Below are 27,879 nucleotides of genomic sequence, written 5' to 3' on the forward strand. Positions count from 1 at the left end.
AATATCTTCTGCTTCTGTTAGGTCCATACCATATCTGTCCATCTTTGCATGAAATGTTCCCTTGGTATCTAATTTTCTTGAAGAGATCTCTAGTCTTTTTCGTCACATCCTCCATTGTTTTTGAGAGCACCCTTAGGTTTGAACTTCTCCATGCTCTGTTACAGATGAGTTCAGTTTCTCTGGGAAAAGGCTAGGGAGCTATCTGTTTTAAGACCTGTTTTTATCCTCAGGCAGCTCTGAAACTCTGGGGATAGGGTCATGGCAGGCTTTTCTCTGAGTGATACCCCTGTTCTATGAGCCGAGAGCACTTGGTGAAGTCAAGTGTGGGAGAGTGGGCAACCAGCCTCAGATCCTCTTGGCTTGCTTTCCCTGGTGGTGGAGCCACTGTCTTATAAGCCAGAGTGGGAGTGGTCACAAGCCCAATGTTCTCAGAGGCTTTTTGCCCAAGACAGAGCCATGGATTGGGGGCTGGGCAGAAGGGAGTAGCCACCTCTTGACTGCAGTGGCCTGTGACTTAGCAGCAGGTACCAGGGAGCAGGATGAGATAAGCTGAAGTCCTTCTACTCCTCAGAAGAAAGCCCTCCATCTAGGAGCTGGAGAAGGGGGAAACCCTGTGCCCTTGACTGTGGGAGTCTGGAGAGGAGTCCTTGCTTTACCTGTAGGGAGGGATGAGGAGGAACAGGTCTTAGTTTAAATATTATAGATCTCTCCTATCTTACCAAATGTATTCTTGAATAGATGTTTTTTGTTTGGTCTTGGAACTGTTTCCAGAGCCTTTCATTGGTTGGTTTTATTTATTTATTTTTTAAAAATCATTTTCACCAGTTTCATTGTCAGCAGAGCTCCTCATGCTTTCTTGTCAGAAATCAATCTCTGGAATGGTTTTTGTCATTTGCTTATTTTAAATTGAAGTATAATTGACATATAACATTATTAGTTTGAGATGTATAACATAATGATTGATATATGCATGCATTATGAAATGACCCCAATAAGTTTAATTAACATCCATTACCACACGAAGAGGAGAGTGAAAATGTTGGCTTGAAGCTCAACATTCAGAAAACGAAGATCATGGCATCCGGTCACATCACTTCATGTCAAATAGATGGGGAAACAGTGGCTGACTTTATTTTTCTGGGCTCCAAAATTAATGGGAGCCATGAAATTAAAAGACGCATACTTCTTGGAAGGAAATCTATGACCAACCTAGACAGCATATTGCAAAGCAGAGACATTACTTTGCCAACAAAGGTCCGTCTAGTCAAGGCTATGGTTTTTCCAGTGGTCACATATGGATGTGAGAGTTGGACTATAAAGAAAGTTGAGCACCAAAGAATTAATGCTTTTGAATTATGGTGTTGGAGAAGACTCTTGAGAGTACCTTGGACTGCAAGGAGATCCAAGCAGTCCATCCTAAAGGAGATCAGTCCTGGGTGTTCATTGGAAGGAGTGATGTTGAAGCTGAAACTCCAATACTTTGGCCACCTGATGTGAAGAGCTGACTCATTTGAAAAGACCCTGATGCTGGGAAAGATTGAAGGCAGGAGGAGAAGGGGATGACAAAGGATGAGATGGCTGGATGGCATCACCGACTCGATGGACATGAGTTTGGGTAGACTCCAGGAGTTAGTGATGGACAGGGAGGCCTGGCATGCTGCAGTTCATGGGGTCACAAAGAGTCGGATACGACTGAGTGACTGAACTAAACTGAACCGAACCACACAGTTTGATTCCCGGGTGGCTCTATGGTAAAGAATCTGCCTGCCAGTATAGGAGACACAGATGATGCAGGTTCCATTCCTGGGTTGGGAAGATCCCCTGGAGGAGAAAATAGCAACCGACTCTAGTATTCTTGCCTGAAAAACCCCATGCAGAGAGGAACCTGGTTGGCTACAGTCCACGTGGTCACAAAATGTTGGACATAACTGAGCAGTTGAGCACACCACACAGTTTGTTTTGTTTTAGTGATGTTAGGGCCAAAATCTTGCCTTTCTCTGCCCTCTGAAGCCGAATAAAAAAATACGAAGACAGAACTTGGAGGAATTAGAAAAGTGGCTTTAATCCTCAGCCAGCAGAGGGTGGAGGAGCATGATAGGCTGCAGTCCATGGGGTCGCTAAGAGACGAACACAACTGAGCGATTTCACTTTCACTTTTCACTTTCATGCATTGGAGAAGGAAGTGGCAACCCACTTCAGTGTTCTTACCTGGAGAATCCCAGGGGTGGAGGAACCTGGTGGGCTACCGTCTATTGGGTCACAGAGTCGGACACAACTGAAGCGACTTAGTAGCAGCAGCAGCAGAGGGCGACACAACAGCCTCGTACCTCAAGAACTGAGCCTCCACTTCCGTGAGGAGTCTAGGAGCTTATATAAGATGAGGGCTTGCAGTCAGGAGTCAATGATGAGGAACAAAGGTGTAGGGATCTTGTATTCTTCCTCTTGCATTGTTTCAAAAAACAATGATAGGGTGGCATCAGGTAACCCAGTAATTGAATCTGGCAGTTTGGTAGCCCTGTGGCCTTCTTTCTGTAGTGCAAAAAGAGAAAAACTATGAGGAGTGGTCTATGAAGCGAGTGCTATAAAGGTGAGCACCAGCTTCAGGATGTAATTCACACAGTCAAAGGATAATAGGTGCAAAATGTAGCTCATGTCAAGTTAGGGGGCAGAAAAGCAACCTTAGTTACAGACTAGAGATTAGGATTGATGCTTTTGAATTGTGGTGCTGGAGAAGACTCTTGAGAGTCCCTTGGACAGCAAGGAGATCAAACCAATCAATCCTAAAGGAAATCAACCCTGAATATTCATTGGAAGGACTGATGCTAAAACGCCAATCCTTTGGCCACCTGATGCAAAAAGTAGACTTATTGGTAAAGACCTTGATGCTGGGAAAGATTGAGGGCAAGAAAAGAAGGGGCTGACAGAGGATGAGATGGTTGTATGGCATCACTGACTCAGTGGACATGAGTTTGCGCAAACTCCAGGAAATAGTGAAGTACAGGGAAGCCTGGCATGCTGCAGTCAACGGGGTCACAAATAGTCGGACACGACTGAGTGACTGAACAACAACAGATTAGGAACAGTTAAAGTAAAAAGTAGGAATGATCAGGCCTGCTCACTGTTCTCTTTATCTTCTTTGTTCTCAGGAAAGGGAAAGAAAAAACTTAATTCCTCTTTTTTCCTGTTTACTGCAACAATGAGAGGAATGGTTTTAGAAGCATGGGAGTTATCTTCTTTATGTACCTTAAGCATTGTTATAACTCATTAATAAGATAATTCTAGAAATCATTTTTCCCCTACAGCTTTATAGTTTATGATTTATTATAATCAGAGTTTGTTTATACAGTAGTAATACTTTTTTTTCTATTGAATCCTTGCTATGTATTAGGCAATTCACAATTTCCCCATAATTAATCTTCACAACAATCCTAGAAGGTATATATACTAATATTATCTTTATTTTATGAATGGAAAGCTGAGTCATAAAGATCATTAAGTAACTTGACTAATTATGCCTAGATGTTATTATTTTAACTTTTTTGTTGGGTATAAGTATTTTATAATTATTTAAGGCTATTATATTTGTTTGCTCCCTCATATCTTAACCTAAATCACCATCCAAAAAAGTAATAAAAATTTTAGTTGTCTATTGAAATATATTCTATTCCATGAATTATTTCAGTGAAGTTTAGTGGGGAAAAAGTGTTACCAAAATTTTCCTTCCTTAGTTAACAGCTGTTAGGACTTAAATTTGTTGTTAGCATGAGAGATTTCTTTTAAATGGACATTTGAAATTTGGAAAGTCAATGTAACAGTAACATTTAAATAAATTTTAAAAATGTATAAAAAATATAACATCACCACCCTAATATTTTAATTTTATTTTTATATATTGTTTTCAAATTCTTGTCCACATGTGTATTTTATGTAGGTTCAATAACAGCATATTCTTTACTTTTGACAAAGTGAGCTATTTAAATACTTCAAAATAAGTCAGTTTAAAAATAAAAGGTTCAAAAAGAAAATGTTCTTGCTTTTTGTAATCTTAAGAGGTTAGAAAAATCTTTGATAGAGTAGAGAATATATAAAAGCTATGTTAAGTTTTTGTCTTCTTATCCTAGTCCTTTCATCCCAAGTATTTGCTTAGAACACAGATTGTCTGTGAAAGTTAAGATCAATGGCTAATTTGGTTTGAAAGCTCTCATATGATGTAATCATAGACAAAAATCATTTTTCATTAAGAACTTGTTAAATAGTTTTTGTAGTATTTTAATTATATTCCTGAATCAAAGAAATTTGGAAAGATAGGAGTTTGTGGGATAAAAGTTAAAAGAGTATAATTCATCTGTATGAAAGAAAGTTTCTTTTTAGTCAAGACTCAGTAAATGTGTATAACTGCTGCCCTCTTGGGTTGATATAAAGCACGTTATTAAAAAATAATTTGTATTGAGATTTATCTTTCTTCTTTCAAAGGTGTTAAAATCATCACACAACAAGTTCAACCAAGTAAAATCTTACCCAAACCAGTGACAGCAACTCTGCCTACCAGTAGCAATTCCCCTATTATGGTGGTTAGCAGTAATGGTGCAATTATGACAACTAAACTGGTAACCACTCCTACTGGTAAGTTATCTTGAGCATCAGTCCATTCATTCATCATACTCACTGAGTGATTTCTCTGACCCAGTAATTTGCTTGACATTAGGTATATAGAAATTCAGGAAACAATTCTTCAAAGAGGCCTCTCTTGACTCTTCCCTCCTCCCAACTTGAATTAGCTCTCTGCTGTTGTCATGGTCCTCTTCTTTTCCTTTGTAACACATGCTACAATTTCTAATTACTTAGGTACTTTTTTGTCAATTTGTTTGATGTTAATCACTTTATTAGCTCGTGAGGTCCATGAGGACAAGGGACTGTGTCTGTTTTATTTACCACATGTATGTAGAGCTGATCTGTAAGTAGGTGTTCAGTCAGGATTTGTTGAGTGAATGAAAACACAGTCCCAGCCCGAGAATCTCACCCTGATGAGGCTGAGAGTCTTTGTTACATTATTGCATGGTAAGTGTTAGTCTGACTGAGAGAAGCATTGGATGCCATTTTACCCAGTTAGGAGAGCATCCAGACTATGGCCCATCCTTTGTGACTTTGACCAGTTTAATTCCTCTCAGTCTTTTCCATTGTCTGTTTCAATGTGATCATAATACCTTTACTAAATCTGGTATGTTAAGTTCCCAGGAGAGTGCTTTACTAGCCATTACTATAAATTAATGTTAGAATTAGTATTATCCATTCTGTTATTTTAGATTTGTGTAACTCTTACCAGACTCTTTGAAGAGGGCCAGATTTAGATGATGAGATGAGATTGTTGGATGGCATCACTGACTCAATGGACATGAGTTTGAGCAAACTCCAGGAGATAGTGAAGGACAGGGAAACCTGGCGTACTGTAGTCCATGGGGTCGCAAAGAGTCGGACATGACTTAACAACCGAACAACAACAAATTTAGATGGTAGAATCTGAACAGTGTAAAGTGATTCCTTTCTCAGGTTTATAAGCTATCACCTATTGGCCATTATGTAAAAGTGTGTATAAACATTACCCTTAATCTCCCTTAAGCTTAATGTCTCCATTTTCAGAAACATAACAGAGACTTAACGTTAAGCAGCATCACATGGCCACACAGTCTATAAAAGACAGGACTAGAATTTGAACCCAGGTCTGTTTGACTCCCAAAACTTTTTTTTAAAAGGTTGTGATAAAATATAGGTAACATGAAATTTATCATTTTCACCATTTTTAAGTGTACAGTTCATTGGCATTAAGTACATTAATGTTGTTTTGCAGCCATTACAACCATCTAGCTCCAAAACTTTTTTTGTCTTCCCAAACTGAAACTGCCCATTAAACAATAACTCTCCATTCTCACCTTCTTTCAGTCCCTTACAACTGCCATTCTACAATGCTTAATCTTCTTGCAAAGCCTGTGCTTTAAAAACAGTTTTTCTTTTATTGAATCTTATTATTCTTTACCCAAAACTTTTCTCCATTTTGTTCAAAGATATGATTCCTCATGTTAGGGAAAGGTAGTGAAAAATAGTGTATGCTTATGTATCTATATTAGAATAAGTGTTTCTGCAAATTTTAAAACAAAAGCTAAAGTTGAAATATTTTCCGGTAATAATAAATTCAAGCTATGTATCTTCATAGCATATTTATTTTGTACTAGATTTATTTTTCTGATTTAGATGTATGTTTGTAATCAATTTAAACTAATTCTACTTAATGTTCCTCTGCTTCATCCTTTTTTTGGGTAGTGATTTTATTTTAAAATGGTAAATACTGGATAAATCCAATTTTAGGGGGGTTTTGAAAATGATTATTACAGTGACTTCTGAACCTAATTATGAAAAAAATGTTTTCAGTTGAAGAAGGTGTTACCTGAATTATCTTCTTTCTCCCCAAAATTAATTGTTCTTGGGAACAGTTTTAGAAACTTAGGAATAGTGTTTCTGAGTTACCAGATATGTGAGACACTACAATAAGCTAATCTGTTTAATTTTTAGTTCCTGTTTGGGGGAAGGAAAAAGTCCTAAAAATAGTGGGGAAGAATATAAAATCTTTTTGAGAGATATGAAGAAAAATATTCTAACAGGTCAGTTAAAGTTGAGGAAATATGTAAATAGTGAATGTTCTCGGTAAAAAAATATTCCTGGCAACTTGGCAACTCTTGGCAGCTACAACTTTGATCTCTAGTAAAATGATGGAATAACTCTTTAATGATGGAAATGTATTTAGAGGGTAATAAATAGAGTACAAAACAGTAAAAGTTTATAAAATTTTAGGCAAACAATATACTGCCTTATTTGCTGAGTGCTGACATTGGATTTGGCACTGAGACAGCATAAAACAGATGCAGAGACCTGAAATCTATAACAGAAATATCTAAAATGCTCTGGCAGGAAAGATGATTAAATTTAAGTTTCTTTTGGCACCAAGCTAGTGGAAGAAGGGTAGTGGAAGAAGAGAACAGAGTTAGTTATACTTTTTCTTGGGGTTAGTAATTTGATGCAACACATCACAAAATTTTATGTGTAAAGTTAATTCAAATTGAGTTGGCTGTAGTTCTTGCTATGTGCATTGAAACTGGCTGTAAATTGTTACTTAATGGCTTGACACCTTGAAATTCCATTTTCAAGTTAAAGCAATGTAGATTACATTGAATTACAGTTAAACTGTATAAATTGTCATTCTTCTAAAAGTGATGACAAGTTTTTTTCTTGGCTTTTCCCTTCTTATAGGCACACAGGCAACCTATACTCGGCCAACAGTGAGCCCATCTATAGGTCGGATGGCTGCAACCCCTGGAGCTGCAACCTACGTGAAAACTACCAGTGGTAGCATTATTACAGTAGTACCCAAATCATTAGCTACCTTGGGGGGCAAGATAATTAGCAGTAATATAGTTTCTGGTAGGTATATCTGAAATATGTTAAAGGTATAGGTGACCAATAAGAGAAAAAAACATTTCACTGTCAAAGGATGCTGTTTGATCTCAGTTTTCTGCTTAGAAATCCAGAACTTTGCTTTTAGCCCTTGTGTCTAGTGATTAAGTATATAGTTTTTTAGTTCCAGTATAAAATCTTTACATGTTAAGCTTTTGAGAGTTTTAAAATAGAACATTTAGTTGCTTTTAATCAGAATGGAAGGATTATAGTTTACATTTGCATAGAGATGTTTCATTTACAAAATATTGTCCCATCTGTCAATTCATTTCTACTTCAAAACTCTGAAATAGTTGGTATCATGTCCAGTTTATAGGTTTAGATGTGTTTTACATTTCAAGAGATGAACTTGACCTGTCCAAAGCCACATAAACTAGACAGTGAAAGAACTAGTATTTATTTGTCTAAATATGTTTGTGGGATCATAGTCTCAATTACTAACTAGTATTTATTTGTCTACATATGTTTGTGGGATCATAATCTCGTAGTTGGAATTGCTAATGTCACTTTAGCTTATTAAAAGTAAAAATACTTAGATATTTTTATTTTGCTTTTCACCATTTATATTGGCTATTTACTTTTTAAAAATATTTAACTCAGATAATGAAAGCTAATATTTATTGATATTTTAGAACCTTACCTGGTTTTTAATGGCTCATTTATTCCTGCAGTATTTGAGTTGTGTACCCTGAAGTAGAATGTTAACATGGTATCTATTTTCATTGATTATTATTTTTTAATTAAAACGATGTGAATAATCTCTGGCCAGGCAAGCCCTGTGGACCTTTACTGTCTACCATTTTTGTAGACTAGCCGTATTTTGTATGCCCCCAGTGAATTGTTCTGACAGTTTAAAGTGAAAGAATTGAAGTTCCTGGCAGTAATATGATGTTGCTGATAACTCAAGGAGTGAAAAAAAACAAGGCAGGTTGTGGTATTGGCATAAAGCTCTATATTTAAAGCTGCTAATTTTGGCTCTACTTTTTAAGTGTAAGTGAGAAACTTTGATGTTTGCCAAACTAAGGAGGGTGAAACCAGTAGGGAAAGAATCATCATACTCCAGCTTTTAAGAGGATATTTTAAATAACACAGTTAAAACTCAGATTGTAATTTATTACCTGACAATATCTTTAAATAGTATAGAGCACAACTTAAACATTTTTCAAAAAGTAATCATGTTTTTTATTAGTGTATAACTTTTTTATGACCATAGGGTATTTCTTTACTTAGGTATAATTTCTTAATACCATATAGCTTGAAGGAATGTCATGAAGCCTCTTGTTTTCAAACCTTATTTATGATTTATCTGCTTTGTGTGAGGTTAGAGCAGTATACACAAGCACATTTTCCTAGAAGCAAAGAGGCAGTGAGGTATATACCCTACACTTGTAAACATATCATCTATCTTTGTTCTAAAATAAAAAGTAACTGGTGGTTAGTTGATATTTCAAGTGTATAGTTATACAGAGGAAGAGTTCTTAAACTTTTTCAGCACTGTAGGATATAATGGACTCACAGTTGAAATAGCTTTATTCATTGCATGGAGCTCATTTTGCCTCTACCTCTACTTCACTATTTGACACTTTCATTGTAAAGAACTTCTCTCATTTCTGAGTACTTTAATCCTTATGTTACGTGTCAGTGTTTCTTATTCTATTCTTGTTCCATGATACTGGAATTATTGGTCAGTTTATTTAATTTTCAATCCCTGTTGTTTCACAGTAAACCAATAAGCCAGGTTGAATGAATTTAGACAGTTTTCTACCTTCATCCATGATCAGATGCTAGAGTCAATGCCCTCACTACCCCCACAACAAAAAAGAAATGCTTTTCTTAAAATACACTCATACATCTGGCTTTAAGAATAGAAGGCTTTTTAAAAAAACAATACTTTTATGTTTGTTGTGGGGAATTTGGAAAATACAGAAAGGTATACAAAGAAAGCTAAAAACCTATCATTTTTGCCATCTAGGGAAATAATTTGTGTATATTTCTGTTTATTCCTTTTTCTATTTAGATTTCTGTATAAATGTTTTTGTGCATATATGTATATTTTAAAAATTAAATTTAGATCTATATAATCAGTTTTAATCTTTTTTCATATAATAATATCATTTTCTCATTCCATTAAATGTATTTTGATACCTCACACCCCAGATTAATGACTATACAATATTCTCTCCTATAATGCACCATAATTTAGCTGTTTATTCATTGCTGAATGTTTTAGGTTACTTAATTTTTTTCTCATTGATAATCCTATGAAGAATATTATTATACATAAATTATTATATGAAATTCTTATTTTTTTGTATAATATCCTGGAAGGCAAATTCATGCTTCCAAAGTACTTTCTAGAAAGATCAAGTTTTTATTTTTATTAGAATAACCAGTTAAGTTGAAGGCATGACTGTTTTGCAGTTATTTCATTTATGCAGTCAAATATTTACTTATATGTATATATATATATATATATAGAATTATCAGATATGTAAGTCTGTTGGTGAGCTTTGTTGAAAGTTGGTTGAAAAATCATGTCTGTTTTATGCAGAAGATGGATCCTTTAGAGGTAAACTCATTATCTTGAATCTAAGGACATTATGAAAACCTGTGACAATGGCAGGACTTGATTTTGATTCCGCTTGTGTTTAGTACAGTGTCCAGGCAAGGGGCTAGTGTTTGTATATATTTATTCATTCATTCATTTGCTCATTCTTTGAGCAGAGTAACATATAAAAAATTACCTCCAAAACCAAAATTGCCAGAGTGATTCAAGAATCAGTGAATAATAAAATCTAGGCCAATTAATTTGTGTTCTTTAAGCCTACATTCCATGATGCTCAAAGTTTTACAGGCATCTTATTTTTGAATAGGAATCTCTGGAATGCGTCAGTGTCATAGCCTATGATCCAAATGTGATTCACAGTTGTATTGCACCTATTGTATTTTGACTCTTTATAAGTAAAGACTGTATGTCTAGGTGAGTTTCTAATATGCTGTGAGCTAGATGTGGGGTTGGGCACTGTGATACACAGTGATGTACACAAGGGACATTCTGTGCCCTACAGAATGCTAAACAAGTGAACTTTATACTTTCTCTTGTAACATGATAACTATAGGCTGAATACTGTGAAAGTATAGAGGAAGACTTTTAAATGAGTAATACTTCTTACTTCAATATAATAGATATCACCTGAGATACAAAAATACACTATTAGAATTTTAAATTTTTATAATTTGATAGTTCTGGTTGTAAATCATATTCTATCTTAATATAATGCTGTACTTGCTTTTCCTTATGTTGTGCCTTTTTCTTCAGTTTTCTAACACCCCGCGTCCCATTTTGTTAAGCTAGTGAACTTGGTTTGCAGCTGTCTCACAAATTGACATACCTGTAATAGAGAGGATTTGATGTTTTCATAGTTATAAAGATAATTCATTTGTTAAGTAAGTTTTGTCAAAAATGTGACCCTTATACTTGCTATAAAGTTAAAGCTTGGTTTTCATTTCCTTCTTAATGCTTACTTTCTAAAAACACTTTTTTATTAACCAAATATTTGATGAGGGAGCATTGTCAGAGAAGGCATCATAGTCAATTACATATGAGGAATTGGAGTTAATAAGAGTTAAAGTTGATATAAGTAAATAATAGGCAGCTTGGTTTTTGTGGCTTTTAACAGCTTACTATTCACAGACCACAGATAAAGGAAAAAATATTTGTGAAACTGGCCCATGGACAGAAGTGCTTTTTTATGCAATCTGAGCATGTTACCTCTGACTAGTGAGCCATTAAATGATGGCAAGTGTGTTATATTGTAACAAGGTTGCCAAAAATTGACACATAACTAGAACATTCTTATTCTTATCAATCTTATTTCTGAAACTAGTAGAGAAAGCTAAGGTTTCCCAGTAGAAAAGAATAACATTTTAATTTTTCTTCTCAAGAGTATATTAATCAGTCATGTATTTAATGTGTATCCATTCTGTGCTTAGTCATTTGATAAATGATATGCAAGCCTGTAGAAGAAAAATATGATTTGCCTGTTGCGTAGCCAGAGGAAATTATAGGTACAAAGGGCGCGTTGGGTCTAGTATGCTCAAGGACTGATGTGGAAATCAGCACACTGAAGAAGAGATATAAATTGGATAATCCTGAAAATTAAAGTCTGATGGAACCTGGAGGGCTAAGCTGAAGAGTTTGGTCTTTATGTGGTAGATAATAGGAAGCCATAATAAAAGAAATTACTCGTTAAACTATAGAGTTTATGGTGTACATTGTGCAGTGGGAACAAATAAGATCAAATTATAAAGGATTTTGAAACCTAGGAAGGGAAGTTGAAACTAAATACAGTGGGGATTTGGAAGGTTTTTGACCAGTTTCACATGTTGTTGGTTTGTGGCATGATGAAATGAGGTGTTTGTTTTTTTTAAGAATGTTTGCTATGGCAGGATACATCAGAGCTATTTGCATGACAGAGAAACTTGAAATAGGGAGAAGATATGGGAAAGCAAGAGAGATGTGGGCCTGTTGAGCTGACATTGATAACATTTTGAAAGAAGACATTTGTTATGACAAATTTAGTTCATTCATATACTCATTGAATGATAACTTGAGTAATTGCAATACGGTGTGTGCTAAACACTGAGGAGTCAGTGGTATAAGAAAATACGGTTGGCGCTAAGGGGCTTCATTTTGTTGGAGGATGCAGAGTGAAGACAAGGCAAGAATCAAGATTTGCACCAGGATTTCCAATTTGAACAATTAGAGGAATATAGGGCATGAATATGGTAGGAAGATAAATTTGATAGAAGACAAACAGATTGTGGAAGGATGTGCCTGAGAGGGTAAGATACTAATATGTTTGGATCGGTAGATATAGATCTACTATATAGATCTTAATGATTGAACATATAAATTTATATATTTAAGTATATAAATTAGGGTTTCATCCTCAGACTTTTCAGAGTGTTGCAAATTATAAGAGTACACGTTTCATCTGACTTGGTCTGGGACTAGTGTTTCTTTTCTTTTTTGTTCACATAAAAATAAATGACATTTCTTTTTCATAAATTTTCTCTACAGTCTAGTGTTATATGAGAATTTTGATATACATTTATCCTTTTTTATGTTCTTTTTTTGAAGCGTTTTCCTGTCCTAGTCACACAGGTAATACTATTGAGTTTGGGAGAAATGTTTGTCATGAAATAATTTGTTTCAGTTAACTAGTCAGAAGAATATCAGTAGGGAAGCAGATAGTGATATATTTAGATTCTGAGCTTGGTATGTAGGTCTTCAGATTCCAAAAAGATGAATGCGGTAAGAATTGATTCTTAATATTCTTTCATTCTAGGACAACTTGTAATTTATTATTCCAAGGCCTTCATTATCATCCTCATGACAGCTTTGACATCATCTGGGGTGACACTGACTACATGTATTTAATTGTGTACAACATAAATAGAAATAACCAAATATCACTAGTCCTTAACTCAGGCTTCCTTTTCTCCCCCCTTCTCTAAGGAACGACTACCAAAATCACTACAATCCCCATGACTTCCAAGCCCAATGTGATTGTTGTGCAAAAGACTACAGGAAAAGGAACGACCATTCAAGGCCTCCCTGGCAAAAACGTTGTCACAACGTTGCTAAATGCTGGAGTAAGTAAGACCTTGAACTAGACTCGGCAGGTCCACTAAGGATTTTAAAGACCAGCTATATAAATGTTGTCTAAGGACTTTAGAACCCTCAATGGCTAGAATGGCTTGATATACTCCTACTGTGATGTAAAAAACACCACCTACTGATGCCATTTTTTATAGTAATTTCTAAAACATGTTGCTCATAGCTACGTTGCTTATGACCATGATTTCAATCCTAACTTGGTTCAGATGGAAGATTCTACCAGCTTAACTCAGAGGGAACTCTGTCAGTGGACAGTTTTATTTCTGCTTATGACCAGTAGATACCAGTCTAGTATTGGATGTAGGCTAGGCAAAGAGAAATATTTGCTGCTAAGACTAAATTAATGATAAAGATTTGTTACTTTCATTTTTACTTCTTTGAGCTAGTGGGGCAAAAAATCAAGTAAATTAGAGATGCATTTATAGTTCTGAAGGCAGTTGTTACGAGGTTAAGAGATTTGAAGTTAGCCAAACCTAGGCTTTGTCTCTGAGTATCGTAGGTGTTTGGCTAACTTATTCAGCTTCTCTCATCCATAATTTCCTCATTTGTCCATTGGGGATGATGATCTCTACCAGTGAGTTTGTTGAGTAATGAGTAACTAACTGGTAACTGTTTTAAAAGTGCTTAAAACGGTACCTGGCACATAAGTCCTCAATAAATTGTTTTTTCTTACTGTTATTACTCTTTGTACTTAACTATAGAGGTTTGGTAGTATCTCTACTTTGCTAGAAAAAAGAATACTATACTTCATTGTAGTTGATCTTTAGTGGCTTCCTTGGCATCATAGTCTTTACAGTGCTGATGGGTGTCTACGTGATTTTTTCATCATGTAGGAAAGCGTAGATTGTTCCTAGCCTCAGTTCACATAGTAAGCCAAAAATAAAGCCAGAATTAGACTATAGATTTTCAGAAATTACATGGTTTGTAATTTCATGGAACTTGATATTAAAAGAGAAGGGTACCATGTACTCTAGGTCCTGTGGTCATATAGACCTAAACTTAGTATATGTGAGTACTAGCTGCCATATATATCTAATAGCAAAAAGTTTGAAGCAAGAAATGATAGTCAAACAAGCAGGGTATAAGACCATCTTCTTCACCACATACGTACATGCACCTATACTCGTAACTTGCCTACCTGTGCATGTACAGACACACACACCACACACACACACACCTGTACTCACACACACCCCTGTGCATGTATACACACACACACAACCAGAAGAGCTTTTTCAAAGTTTGTTTTGAATGGGTCTTTATAATTATACTTGGATAGGGCCCATTGAGCTTCTTAATAGAAGGGCACACCCACTTGCAAACTAGCAGCACTTGGCAAATGATTATACAGCTCTTTCCAGAGATGCTGCCGTGAAGGGTGTGTTCTGTATTAAAATAAGTAATCACATGGTTGGCAGACACTCCATGTTTTCCTTAGATTATTGCAGCAGATATGTAAACTTTTGAAGTTTGTAATCATTTAACCTAAATTCACAGAGTAATTACCTTTTTGCCAGTTCACCTAGGTGTTTTGTTTTTACTGGCTGCTGAATTTCAGTGGCCACACACTGAGGTGATGGTGACTGAAAAGAAAAACTGATAAGGTGAAAATATTTTGGATATTTTCCTTTTTAATTTTATGGATTTTAATTTTTAAAATTTTAGTACTTTAGTAAAATGACTGTATTTGAATTTAATTTGTTAAGCTCAAGTATTGATTCCATAAATGATCAGAAAATAGTACTTAAGAATAAAGCAGATGAAAATGTAGAAAATGGTGCAAAGTTAATGGGCTTAAACTATCTAGTTAATAGACTAAAGTGATATTAGTAACATGCTAATGTGGGAAATGTCCTAAGTTTTTTCTTTGTATTTTCCAGTGAAACATCAGAAAAAATGTTAATATTGTTGCTGATTAGATTTCTTGCCCATACCATTTCACATAGACATTTTGCTGTATAGCCTTATAACTTCGTATTTGGGAAACTTAGTTTATTTTGTATGTGAACATTTAGCTATTGGTAGAATGGACAGTAGTTTTTTTATTACACATATGTTTATTTCATATAAACTGTCACATAAAGATGAATATTGAAGGAGCACTACCTGTAGTTCCAACACCTAGAGATAACATTTTAGTATATACTGTATAATTTTTGACTCTTTTAGTGTATATATTCTGTGAATGACAGAATACTAAGTATTCTTAAATAAGGTAATTTTTTAAATTGACTCACCAAGAAATATTTACTACCTTCTTTGAACAGAAGGTTGGTCAGATGACTTCTAAGATCATTTCAACTAGGTCTAACATTTTTGATCACCTGGAAGCTTATATTTTGTTGCACAATTTGCAACCCTTTCCCCGTCATCCTGGTAAAACTTTTCTATGATTTTTCAATAAAAGGACTTTTTTTCCCGTTTAAATGTATGTAAATCTCATGTATTTACTGACTTTAATTTAGGGAGAAAAGACTATTCAGACGGTGCCAACAGGAGCAAAGCCAGCTATTATCACTGCTACAAGACCCATCACCAAAATGATTGTAACTCAGCCAAAAGGTATAGGTTCCACAGTTCAACCAGCAGCTAAAATCATCCCAACAAAAATTGTTTATGGGCAGCAAGGGAAAACACAGGTACGCTAAGATATGGTGATTTTTCTTGACTCCGGTATATTTCAAATTCCTAAAATTCCAAGGTAGAAATCTGAACAAAAAGATGAGTAACATTTAAAGAACCAGATTATTAGAAGTTATGATTGGATGTTTATAACCATCTGTTTTCAAAACCTGTGTTTCTCTTTTCAGTACTTAAAAAAAAATTAAATATTTGTGTCATGTCAGGAGGAAAAGTTAGAGAATAGAATCCCTTGGAGTAAAATTTGCTGAAGGTGTATGTTGTTATTTGAGAAGTAGATGGTTGACAGAGGATGGTAGTTATTTATAATCTGTCAAAGAATATTTTTGTATAAGCTTTTATGACCTTTGAAAGCACTTGAGATATTTACTTATAAATTTTATTTCCTTGAAATCTAAATAACAGAGAAAGTAGAGATCTGTTCATTTTTCAATGATAAGGGAGCTTTTCTAGAAATTTACCTGGGAAATTGAGGCTCAGGATTTAATCTTGTGTTGCTGACCTACTGTTTATTTTGCAGGTACTTTTTTGAGAATATCAAAGGAAATGATGTCAGCTTTGGTTGGAAAATGCTATTTTAGAATTTTTGTAAACGATAATAATTTATAAACTAATAGTTTGCCTTTAGAGTCAGTTCCCTCAATATTATAGCCAAATAATTTATATATCAAAACCATTAGTTTTGTGATTTTCTAATAAGGTCAAATTGCTTTAAATTTCAGTGGTAATAGTTACATTTGCTCCATTATCTTTGTCATAACCCATGTTTTCATTCTTAGATTTTTGGAAATGGGTGACTTAATAGAGTCTGAAAGATTTAGATTCTTATAAATGAATTGTGGTGAAGTAACATTTTCATTCCATGTACCCCATTGAAGTTAACTCCTGGAGTCCACACTTTGAATTGAATGGTTCAGTGTGAAACTTTTTTCCCATTTCACTTGTTCTACTGTCTGTGGTTTTGACCTTTGCCAAGAGTTGATCTGTCACGTCTTCCTTATTGACTATATAGTAGTTGTCTAAATTGCGGCTCAGCAGTAAAGAATCTGCCTGCATTGCAGGAGATGCAGGAGACGCAGGTTCAATCCCTGAGTAGGGAAGATCCCCTGGAGGAGGGAATGGCAACCCACTCCAGTATTGTTGCCTGGAGATTCCCATGGAGAGAGGAGCCTGGTGGGCCACAGTCCATAGGGTCGCAAAGAGTCAGAAATGACTGAGCATGCACGCACACCAAGTTGTCTAAATTAGTGTTCCTTTGGAGATTTCTTAAAAGATGACTTAGGTCCTAAGCAAGATTACTGTGTGCAAGTGTGTTAATTAGGAATTTCATTTGGTTGCTAAAAAGAAACCTGAAGAACAGTGGCTTAAACAAATTAGCGTTTTATTTTTATTATGTTGATAAATATTTAGAGGAAGGAAATCCTGGACTGTTATTGTGACTCAAAAATTCTCCTGGGAGATCTGAGGAAATCTTTCTGCTTATGCTGACTATGTATAGTATACATAAATACTTAAATTCTATCACACACACACACATACTTCCCCTGAGAATCTAGGCTCCTTGTGTCTTTCTGTTCTGCTGTCCTTAGCTTGTGGCTATCCTTCTGCTATATAACTGCAGATTGTAAAATGATTCCTGAAGTCATTATAGGCAAGAAAAAACAGGGCAAAGGCTCTTGTCAGGATTGTAGCTGTTGTAGCATGAAATATATATGTGGCCTGGTATAATTGATTCATAGATTGAATTTGTCTGTGATGATTAGTGCTGTGCCCAAAGTATAATAAATGGACAGAGTACTGTTTTCCATATCAGGAAAATATTTGTTTTATTATGATCTAGAAGTTAAACATATTTTAAATGCTCAAAAATTTATACTGGTTGTATTTCCACTTGTCTTCTAGGTTCTTATTAAACCCAAACCAGTGACGTTTCAGGCCACAGTTGTTAGTGAACAAACAAGGCAACTGGTCACAGAAACATTACAACAAGCATCCAGGGTGGCAGAGGCTGGTAATTCATCTATTCAAGAAGGAAAGGAAGAACCACAGAGTTATACAGATAGTAGTTCCTCTTCTACAGAGTCCTCCCAAAGTTCCCAAGGTAAGACCCATTTTACTTCTGATTTATATAATTATTGCTGAGATAATGCCCTAGTTCTAAAATAGTTGAATCTAAGGATCTCAAACAAACACGTATACTTTGACTTGTCAGTTCTTTGGATTTTACTGTCTTTTGTTTGATGTGAGCAGACGTTTTGTTTTTGGTAAGGCTTACTATTCTTTCTTGCCTGGCATATGTTCATCAAATAATTCATAAACTAGATGATGATTTTGACAGATAGCTATTATCAAACTGGATAGAGCTGTGATTCCTTTTGTTTGCTTTGAGTCAGTAGAAGAAGTGTGCAAGAAAGTGAGTGTAACATTTGAAACGATTTTTGCTGAACCTTGAGAAAGGATCATGGTGGCCAGAGATGGGCCTATAAGTGGGCTGTATGTGGGTGTTCATATATCGCAGTTTGCATGGAATAAGTCTTAGTTTATTTCTGTTCTAGAATAATAACAGCATTCTCTGTCACTCTCATAGGTGTTCCAGTTTAGATAATTGTGTGGTTGTCCTAATTATAAGGAAGGTGATATGAAGCCAGGCTCCATAGTAGGGAAACTAGTTATAGTTATTGCTATTGTAATTATGTTGTTCTAGGGAGTCACTTGAAATAAACTCAATGATCATAAGCTTTGAGATTTTCTACAAATCTAGTACCTGTGTCTGTCAGTTACCTTAACCACCCATATTGATCATATTGAGACTTTGTACAAATCTAGACCCTGATGCTGGAAAAGATTGAGGACAAGAGGAGAAGGGGGGCGACAGAGGATGAGATGGTTGGATGGCATCACTGACTAAATGGACATGAGTTTGAGCAAACTCAGGGAGATAGTGAAGGACAGGGAGGCCTGGCATGCTGCAGTTCATGGAGTTGCAAAGAGTTGGACATGACTGAGCAACTGAACAATAACAACAAATCTAGTACCCGTGTGTGTGTCAGTTACCTTAACCGCCCAGGTAGTGTATTTATGCCTGTGCTTATAAGCTCTGATACATCAAAACAGAACTGTTTATCTTTCCTGGATCATTCCTCACTCATTCTGTTTCCTCTCCTCACATCCACCTTATTCTCTCTGGAATGGTTTCTTAGCACCTTCACTTTTTCAATACAGTTTCTTCATATTGTACAGGCATTATTATTTTAACTCTTCAGTGAAATCATCCCAGATGAGTCTTACTAATGGTTCATATTGCTAATTATTCCATTAATTCAATTTGAACATTTATTTTTAAATTTATACTATGTAGTAAGCTTTAGAGCGGAGAAGGCAATGGCAAGCCACTCCAGTACTCTTGCCTGGGAAATCCCATGGACGGAGGAGCCTGGTAGGCTGCAGTCCATGGGGTCGCTAGGAGTCGGACACGACTGAGCGACTTCACTTTCACTTTTCACTTTCACACATTGGAGAAGGAAATGGCAACCCACTCCAGTGTTCTTGCCTGGAGAATCCCAGGGACGGGGGAGCCTGGTGGGCTGCTGTCTATGGGGTCACACAGAGTCGGACACGACTGAAGTGACTTAGCAGCAGCAGCAGCAAGCTTTATGAGAAAGCTTCATGAAGAAGTTAGCATTTGAAATGGTCTTTGGAAACTCACTAATAAAAAAAATAAATTAAAATATTGATTTTAGTAAACAGTATGGCTCTCATTTTAGAAAATGGATAATTTTCTTCAGCATATTATCAGTAATAGTAATATTTTCTGAATCAATTTACTAAGGTTTAATTTATCATTCTATATTGGTTATGAATCAGTTTATGTCTGGTTACAGTGGGGTGATATTTACTCTTATTTCTTTTAGACTTACTGATTTGATGTGTATAGATTCTATTCTTAAACTAATAATAAGATTCTTTTTTCCTCTTTTATTTTTAAGTCTGTACTTATTTGAATAATTCCAGCTGTTTTTTCCTTTGAGAAATACTTTCATAAAAGGCAGGTAAAATGTTTAGGTTATGAATTGGTGCTGAAATGGGCACCTGAACAGTAAATTATATATACACAATCTCAGGTTACCTTTGAAATTGCTGCTTTTTTCTTAAGGGAGCTATAAGCCAGTCATTACTTCCCTAACGTGCCATTTCATTAGGGTGCCTTTAGTTTTCATTCTAAGAAAGGGACAAAAGTTTGACTATTTTTGGAAGTGATTGAGTGTAAATTTCTTGCTCTTTGATCTGTTATTATATGTGGCATCATTTATTTTTACTTTTGTTATTTATCTTTCATTGCATATTACTTATTTTTAAAATATTTTTTAATACAGAAAAAAATCACCAAAGAGGAATATCTAATATAGTTAACTATAAAGCCAGTTTTAAAAAATATTTATTTATTTGCTTTTTATTTGGCTGTGCTAGGTCTTAATTGTGTCATGCAGAATATTCGTTGTGCTGCACAACTCTTCTAGTTGTGGCACACAGGCTCCAGAGCGTGTGGGCTTAATAGTTGTGACGTGTAGGTTTAGTTGCTCCACAGCACGTAGGATCATAGTTCCCCGACCAGAGATCAAACCCATGTCCCCTGCCTTGCAAGGTGGTTTCTTAACTACTGGACCACCAGGGAGGTCCCTAAAGCCAATTTTTATAATCTTCATTTACTCCTCTCCCCATTTCACTGTGTAGTTTCTTAGTACATTCTCCAAAGACAAGGGTCTAGGAATATATATGCTGTGTTATAAGAGAAAGGGATAAAGGTTTTGCTAAGTCTTAAGACACAAGTTTGGTTTTCATACCTACTGGGAACATAAGCACTATGTAACAGTCCATTTTTTTTCTTTATATTGTTTTTGTAGTTTTTTGCCCACCTCTGTTTAGTACTTCTAATGTAATTTCAAATTTATAAAAAGTTGCAGGAATAAAAAGAACTTCTGTGTATAGTCTTTTACTAGATTCACCACTCATTTATACTTTGCCCTATTTACTTTGTTGTTGATTCTCTTTCTGTGCTGCCCGTGTGTTTATAATTTTTGAATTTTTTAACCATTTGAGAATAAGTTGTAGATGTCATGCCCTTTATCTCTAAATACTTATAATTTTTGGCTTATATTTCTTAAGGGTTAGTCTCTTCATAACTAAAATACAGTTATCAAAATCACAATTTGAAGTTTTAGTTCTGTAATCTACAATCCATTCAGATATCATCAACTGTCCAGTCGTGATCTTTGTAGTTTTGCCACTACAACCACCTGCCCCCACCACCAGTCCACAGTCCACATCAGTATTATGCATTATGTTTAGTTGCATTGTCTGATGTTTATCATTTGATTCAGCATGAATTCCACAGATGTGGTGTATCCTTAGCTTTCTCTTATCAGAAGGCACTGATATCAGTTTGTCCCAATATTGATGATGTTAATGTTGATATCTTGGTTAATGCCTTCCCTTTTTTTTTTGCGTTATGAAATTACCATATTTCCCTTTGAGATTAATGGTAATATATGGGAAGATGGTTTGAAACTATATAAATATCATATCCCTCATCTTTATCTACTAGTTTTAGCATCCAGTGATAATTTTCTGAAGTCTATTATTTGTTATCTAGTTGATAGTTGGCATTCTACTGTAAGAATAGATCGACTTTTCTTGACTTCATATCCTTTTTCTAGTGACTTCCTTTATACAAGTCTTAGAATAAAGATGTCTTTTTATGCCAAAGGATTCCTTGATACTACTTGTGGTTTCTAAACTTTCCCCACCATTCCCTGCCTGAAAGGAGAAGCAGTTTAGGCCTTATACATTATTTCTGAACTGTCTCCTCACAGGCTAGAATAGAGACCTTCATCTTCACCTTGTTATGGCACTTTCCTTAATCACCCTGGGAGGGTTCATTACTCCTTTGGTACTAGGCTTCCAGAATTGCTTTGTACTACCAGCTAGTTTATCATTGATCATTTTATTTTGTACTTTTTTTTGTTTGTTTAATTATAATTATTTTCTTTTCTACTAGGCTACTAACTTCTCAGAGGCAAGCATCATACTCATCTCTGTATATTCAGTATTTAATGAAGAGGTTAGCTAGCCCTAAGTAGACACTCAGTAAAAGTTTCTCTGAAAGAACAAACAAAACAGCAGCTGTAACAGCAATTGTGGCACAGGGTTAAGCTTCAGCCTTATAAATTCATTTTTGTTGCCTGAGTCCAAAACTTTTTTTCCTTTCTGGGGTTTCTCCTAACCTAGTGGGTGGGCCTTTTAAGTTCTATACACCTGAAGTATTTTTACTTACTGATGGACAGCTAGATGACCAGCACTAATAGTTCAGGGTCATACTTGCCTAGGTCGCTAAATGAAAATTGGGCCACATGCCTTCCACAAGTCCTCAGCTTTCCTTCCTATTTGGATCTTCTTTTTTTCCCTTTTTCACTTGGGAACAGGGTTATTGGGCTTATTGGGTTCCATATATTTTTTAAAGAAAGAAAAAAACATTAAAAGAAAAACTTTATTTCCAAAAAAGGTTTTAAGTAGACTAGGTAGAATACAAGATTATGTGAAGTAAAATGGAAGAGAAAAAGGAGACAAAACCAAGGATAGTGATTTAAGATGGAACATGTATGAGGCAAATACGAAAATGCATCCTATAAAGACATTGTTTTAAGTAACTTGGTTTCTAGTATGATTTTTCCAGAAGCTTCATGATCTCAGCAGGTCATGGTGAGGGTAAGGAATGAATGAAGGTTAAGCAAAATATACCAATACTTACTGTAGAACTTTTCAGAGTCATTATGTGGTGATATATATTGGAAAAGATGAAGAGTGGAGTATATAATATAAAATGTCCCCCAACTTTTTTGAGCGTGGAACCCTTCTTTTGCAAAACATTTTAAAGAACTAATGTTCTTTAAGAAATATTTGGGGAAAAGCTGTGTAAGCAGTTAAATACTGTGAAGGCCTTGTTTTTTATGACAGTATTTCAGAGGGAAGATACCTATTACATCATGGAAAAGATACAGACATCTTGGGTTTAGTATAGAATAGATGGATTAGATGCGTGCAGCATCTGGGAATCATTTTTATGAAGACTGATAGGTGGAGACAGGACATTTATCATAGAGAAGGGAAGATGATAATTGTCATAACTGTGCAAAGATGGAAGGAAACTGCCTTGGAAAACAGTGAGTTTTCTTGTGGTAGATTCCTGGACTGGTGGTGATATTTTGAAGATTTTAACATAGGATTGATGATAGTATTAAACATACTTTTAGATTTTATTTTTTCTAGCTGAGAGGTCTCATGTGAAAGTTGAAAGTAGCTCAGTCGTGTCTGACTCTTTGCGACCCCATGGAATTCTCCAGACTAGAATACTGGAATGGGTAGCCGTTCCCTTCTCCAGGGGATCTTTCCAACCCAGGGATCAAACCCAGGTCACCTGCATTGCAGGTGGATTCTTTACCACCTGAGCTACCAGGGAAGCCTGAGAGGTCTTACAATTCTATGCAAATGTGATAGAAGCTTTTTATAATAAACACATAAGAAACAGAAAGACATTCTTCCATAGAGATGCCTGAATCTGCCTTTGGATATACCAGTATAGTGTATATCTCTAGTACAAAACATGTAGTATATGTCCAGTAAATATTTGTTAAATGATCTGTGGGGAAAGATGTCTGAGGGTCAGTAGGCCACCATCCCCAAGAGAGGTAGGGAAGTCTGGATGGATGCACACTGCATGATCAGATGGAACTGTTGGATCAGGCTCCTGCTGTCTCAGTCATTGCACTCTGATCTCAGCATCAGATTTGGTAGGCAGTAGATTTATCTAGTCTAAGCGTGAGCCAAAAGTAGAGAGGAAAACAACTCGAGGAATGTTTTTCACGTTTAGGTTCACACTCATTCTGTGTCACAGCCGTTGTGGTTGCTGCACTGATGCTTCGTATGGTCAGCTGCACTTTTTGTGTTTGGGCAAAAAGAGAAAAACCAGTCTCCGCAGTCCCTATAGGATGATGTTATGTGGGGTGATGTGTCTGATTAGGTGCTCCTTGTAGAAATGTGTTTTCTTTTTCCAATCTTGTTTTACCTTATCTCTCTACCAATACAGTTTTTGCTTTCTTCTGGGTATTTAATATGTGTTTTTTACAGAGTTGGGTTGCAAAGTCATTCTTTGCCTATAGGTCCTTTCACCTAACCAAGGGGTACTTATATCATCATGAGAGAGTCTTAAAATTGAGAACTAAGTTTATATAAAATAAAATGATTCCCTAATGTAATCAGTTCTCTTTAAGTTTAATTTTTTATATATGCTGTTAGTAAAGAAAAAGTGCTGTAGGCCTCACATGGCATTTGATCTTACTCCATGATGTTATTCTTCAATCATCTAGATTTTTTTTGAAAGTTTAATGGAAATTGTACATCCCTGGTATGGCATATAGTCTACCTAGAGTTTAGAGGATAAAGTAGGGAGCGGAAGTACAGTTTTGTTTTTATGGTAAATAAAAATTCCAGATATTTTGTATATTGGTTTTGTTTTTTGGGGAAGATAGGATTTTTTGTTTTTGTTTTTGAAGAGTCATTCCTGCTGCTTCAATCTTTTTGAACAACTTTGTGGTTTTCAAAAATATAAAATTCATAGAAGGGTGAACTTAAGTTGTACTTATTCTTGGTGGGCTGAATGAATTATTTTCTGTGATACTTTCACTGACTATTCCAACTCATAGTAGTCTTTTTCTTTCTGCTATATAATTGCCCTCATCATTTGCCTTTATCCCAGAAAACACAGCGACACACACACACACACATTTTATGTCTCCTCCATTAGAATTTAAACTTGGGAGTAGGCGTCATGCTTTTATAGCCTATGTAATTTCTATGTGGTATCTTGGACCAAGGAATTTAGGAACTTAACAATAGTATAGTATACTACACTTATACTACTTATTCCATCTACTTCTTCTGTAGATTAAAAATCTCAAATAATTTGTTGTTTGATGCATCTGATATTTACATGCATACTTATATAGCATGAATATAATAAACCTTGAGTTAATTAGGGCTATAATTTATTTTGAAACTAACAAAAAGGCTTAGAATTGAGACATTTTCAGGCCACAACCAGAACAACAACAACAAAAATAAAGCATTTCTATTGTCCTTCATAGTTTATAAAGCTCTTTTACATATATTATTTCATTATATCCTCAGAAATCCTGTGGGGTAGAGAGGTAATTTTAGTGTTGCCATTTTAGAAATAATGATACTAAGACCTAAAGAATCAACTTGCTGGTAATTGATAGAGCTGGGACTGTAACCTAAGACTTTGAATTCTGAATGTTACACATGTCCTATTATATCATGCTGCTTCTAGATCATTTATCCATTATTCGTGTCAGTGGACAGGATTTCCTTTCAGTAACTCCAATAAGTGTTGACTGAATGCTCAGGTTGTAAAACAGAACACATTTTTAGGTGCATTGGGGAAAATAAGACTCATACCACATTTCGTTCTTATGGTACATCGACATGCACCCACCTACAGAAATGCACACCTATTTATTATAGCAGTTATAACATTGAATTGTAATTTGTCTCTTTACATGTCTGTCTCTCCAACCAGATTGTGTGCTTCTTGAGCATCCTTTGATTATTCTGTGAGCTCCTTTATATCCTCAGTGCCAAATTTAGACTGGCACATAGGTGCCCAGTCTGTTGAATCAAGGAATGAGTGAATAAGTGAATACAGACACGAAAGACGTTGTGCCCTCTGGGAGCTTACAGTCTTTTTGGGGAGATAAAGCATGAAGTTTGTAGTAAAACAAAGATTTTTTAAAAAGAACAAATTGTTTTTTTTTTTTTTTTAAGAGAAACTTTGTTTATAGGGTTTTTTTTTTTTAACTAATATAAAACAGATTCCCAGCCTGTAGTTCATGTAATTGCTTCCCGGCGTCAGGATTGGTCAGAACATGAGATTGCAATGGAGACTAGCCCCACCATAATTTATCAGGATGTATCCAGTGAATCACAATCAGCTACTTCAACAATCAAAGCTCTGTTAGAACTCCAACAGACAACAGGTATGAATTCACATGCTCAGCTGAATGAAGCATGTTTTCTCTAGAGATGGGTTGTGCTAAAGTACTACTACTGTTATATTTTCTTTGTTATTATTTGAGCACATTTCCCCCCTCTGGACTTGTCTATAATCATTGGTTTAGTCTGTTTACTTGTCAGTTCATTAAGATGTTCACAGGAGTACTGAAGGATAGATAGACTGTAGTCTATCATTTCTATCAGAAGAAAGAAGAAAAAATAGCACTGTTCTTTTCTTCTCTCTCTACTGCTTAAAGTGGACAATCCTGTTGCCTTTTGTCACCAGAAAGGAGTAGGTCTATCGATTTCTAAGCGCAAAGATAAATGCAGTATATTTGCCAAGTCTATTCAAGAATAGTAGAAGGCAAATTGGAGGGCCCCTGCCATCCTGCTTGATATTGATAGAGCAGTTTTGTGGTCATAAAACATTAAGGGCCTTGCTAACATTCTAATTTGTTATCTTCATACTTCTTTGTATAATTTAATAACCTGAGCTTCCATGCAAAGCTGTTCTCATTTAGCAAGATCCAATCAGTATTTCCAGTTACTAAATATCTTCTATAAACTCTAGGGAAAACTGTGTTAGTTATACTGACTTTTCTATTATAATAGATCAGATATTGTCAGAGTTCTTAGGGGACCTTAGTGATGATCTCGTCCAGCCATTTCATTATGGATAAACATACTGAGACCTAGAGAGGTTATCCAGTTGGCTAGTGACAGAGTGAGATTCCATGTCTTTTGATTCCCAGTTCAGTGTCCTCTCTACTTGTGGGGTGACTTTTGTATTCCTTTGGTTTTGTTTTACTTTCTTTAAATGGTTATCTTGATTTTATCACATTTTATGCTTGGTGAGAATAATCTGAATGACTGCTTACTGGACTTAATTACTGGTTACTGTTTGTTGTAACATCCACTCTACACTACCCAAAGAATACTAGCATTTATTTTAAGTCTTTGATTTTTTTATTGGTGTTATTTTTGGCTTTAGGCATTTCCTTAGCTCCTTGTCTTTGACATACTCAACTATTTCCGTTAATGCCTTATAGAGGGTGGAAACCAAATAATTTTGTAGAAAAAGTGATAATTTAGAAAGTTATTCTATCCATGGAAACCATTCTTGATTCCAGACCATTCCATAGACATTTTTGCAGGAACAGAGAAACCATATTTTCCAAACAATGAATATTTTTATTCTTCAAGAGTCATAAAAATGTAACATTTCTTTGGGATTTATCTTGAATTTTTAATAGATCAAATTAAACTGGTCACTGTGTTGTGCTTTTCTGGGCAGTTGTGTCCTGGAACAAATAATGCTATGCACTGCTTACTCACCCTTTGTTTTCAGGTTGGTGAACTCAAGAATACCAGGTACTGCCTTGACTAAGGGTAAAGGAAATGTTCTAAAGAGAGTATGTACAAGGGAAACGGATCCAGTTGTTTGGCCTAGTGTTAATAGGGGGGAGATTTTAGTCTGATCACATATGAGTTCTTGCTATGCTACTGAGTATGGTTGTACAAGTTGTGCACTCTGTAGCCATACAGTAGTCTGCTCTTTTGTTTTCAACTTCCTATCTTCTTAGTCACTGCCCATGTGGCACCCCAGAGGTCTTGTTCATTTTTCCATGGACAACTCTGATTTTAGTACTTGTTTGTAATAAAGTTAATTTTTCCCCTGACTTTTTTATACAGTGAAGGAAAAATTGGAATCTAAACCAAGACAACCCACTATTGACCTGAGTCAAATGGCAGTGCCTATTCAGATGACCCAGGAAAAGAGACATTCTCCTGAAAGTCCATCAATTGCGGTGGTAGAGTCAGAACTAGTTGCTGAATACATCACTACTGGTAGGTGTCCTTTTAAAAAGTAGTATTAAGGTAGGAGTGCTACCTTTCTGGATTTCATGGGATGATTGTTTGGGGGAAAA

The 27,879-nt window shown here is 35.5% G+C and overlaps 1 protein-coding gene across 12 annotated transcripts in view; it reads left to right on the forward strand.

The window, feature by feature from the left end:
* The window catches only part of EMSY (EMSY transcriptional repressor, BRCA2 interacting), a 93,863-nt gene that overhangs the window by 40,496 nt on the left and 25,488 nt on the right, over positions 1-27,879 (forward strand). For 9 of the 12 annotated variants that reach the window (XM_088843196.1, XM_055423723.2, XM_055423728.2 and 6 more), the window contains 7 exons: positions 4,474-4,623; positions 7,300-7,470; positions 13,025-13,161; positions 15,652-15,825; positions 17,729-17,927; positions 25,771-25,935; positions 27,644-27,799. In XM_088843196.1, coding sequence (XP_088699322.1) covers positions 4,474-4,623; positions 7,300-7,470; positions 13,025-13,161; positions 15,652-15,825; positions 17,729-17,927; positions 25,771-25,935; positions 27,644-27,799 — 1,152 coding nt within the window. The remainder of the gene's footprint in view (positions 1-4,473; positions 4,624-7,299; positions 7,471-13,024; positions 13,162-15,651; positions 15,826-17,728; positions 17,928-25,770; positions 25,936-27,643; positions 27,800-27,879) is intronic. The other 3 variants (XM_055423731.2, XM_055423730.2, XM_055423729.2) reach the window with 3 other exon arrangements.

Source organism: Moschus berezovskii, chromosome 14, assembly GCF_049115385.1.
Source record: "Moschus berezovskii isolate FMDL1 chromosome 14, NW_MosBer_1.0, whole genome shotgun sequence".
NCBI classification, from domain to species: Eukaryota; Metazoa; Chordata; class Mammalia; order Artiodactyla; family Moschidae; genus Moschus; species Moschus berezovskii.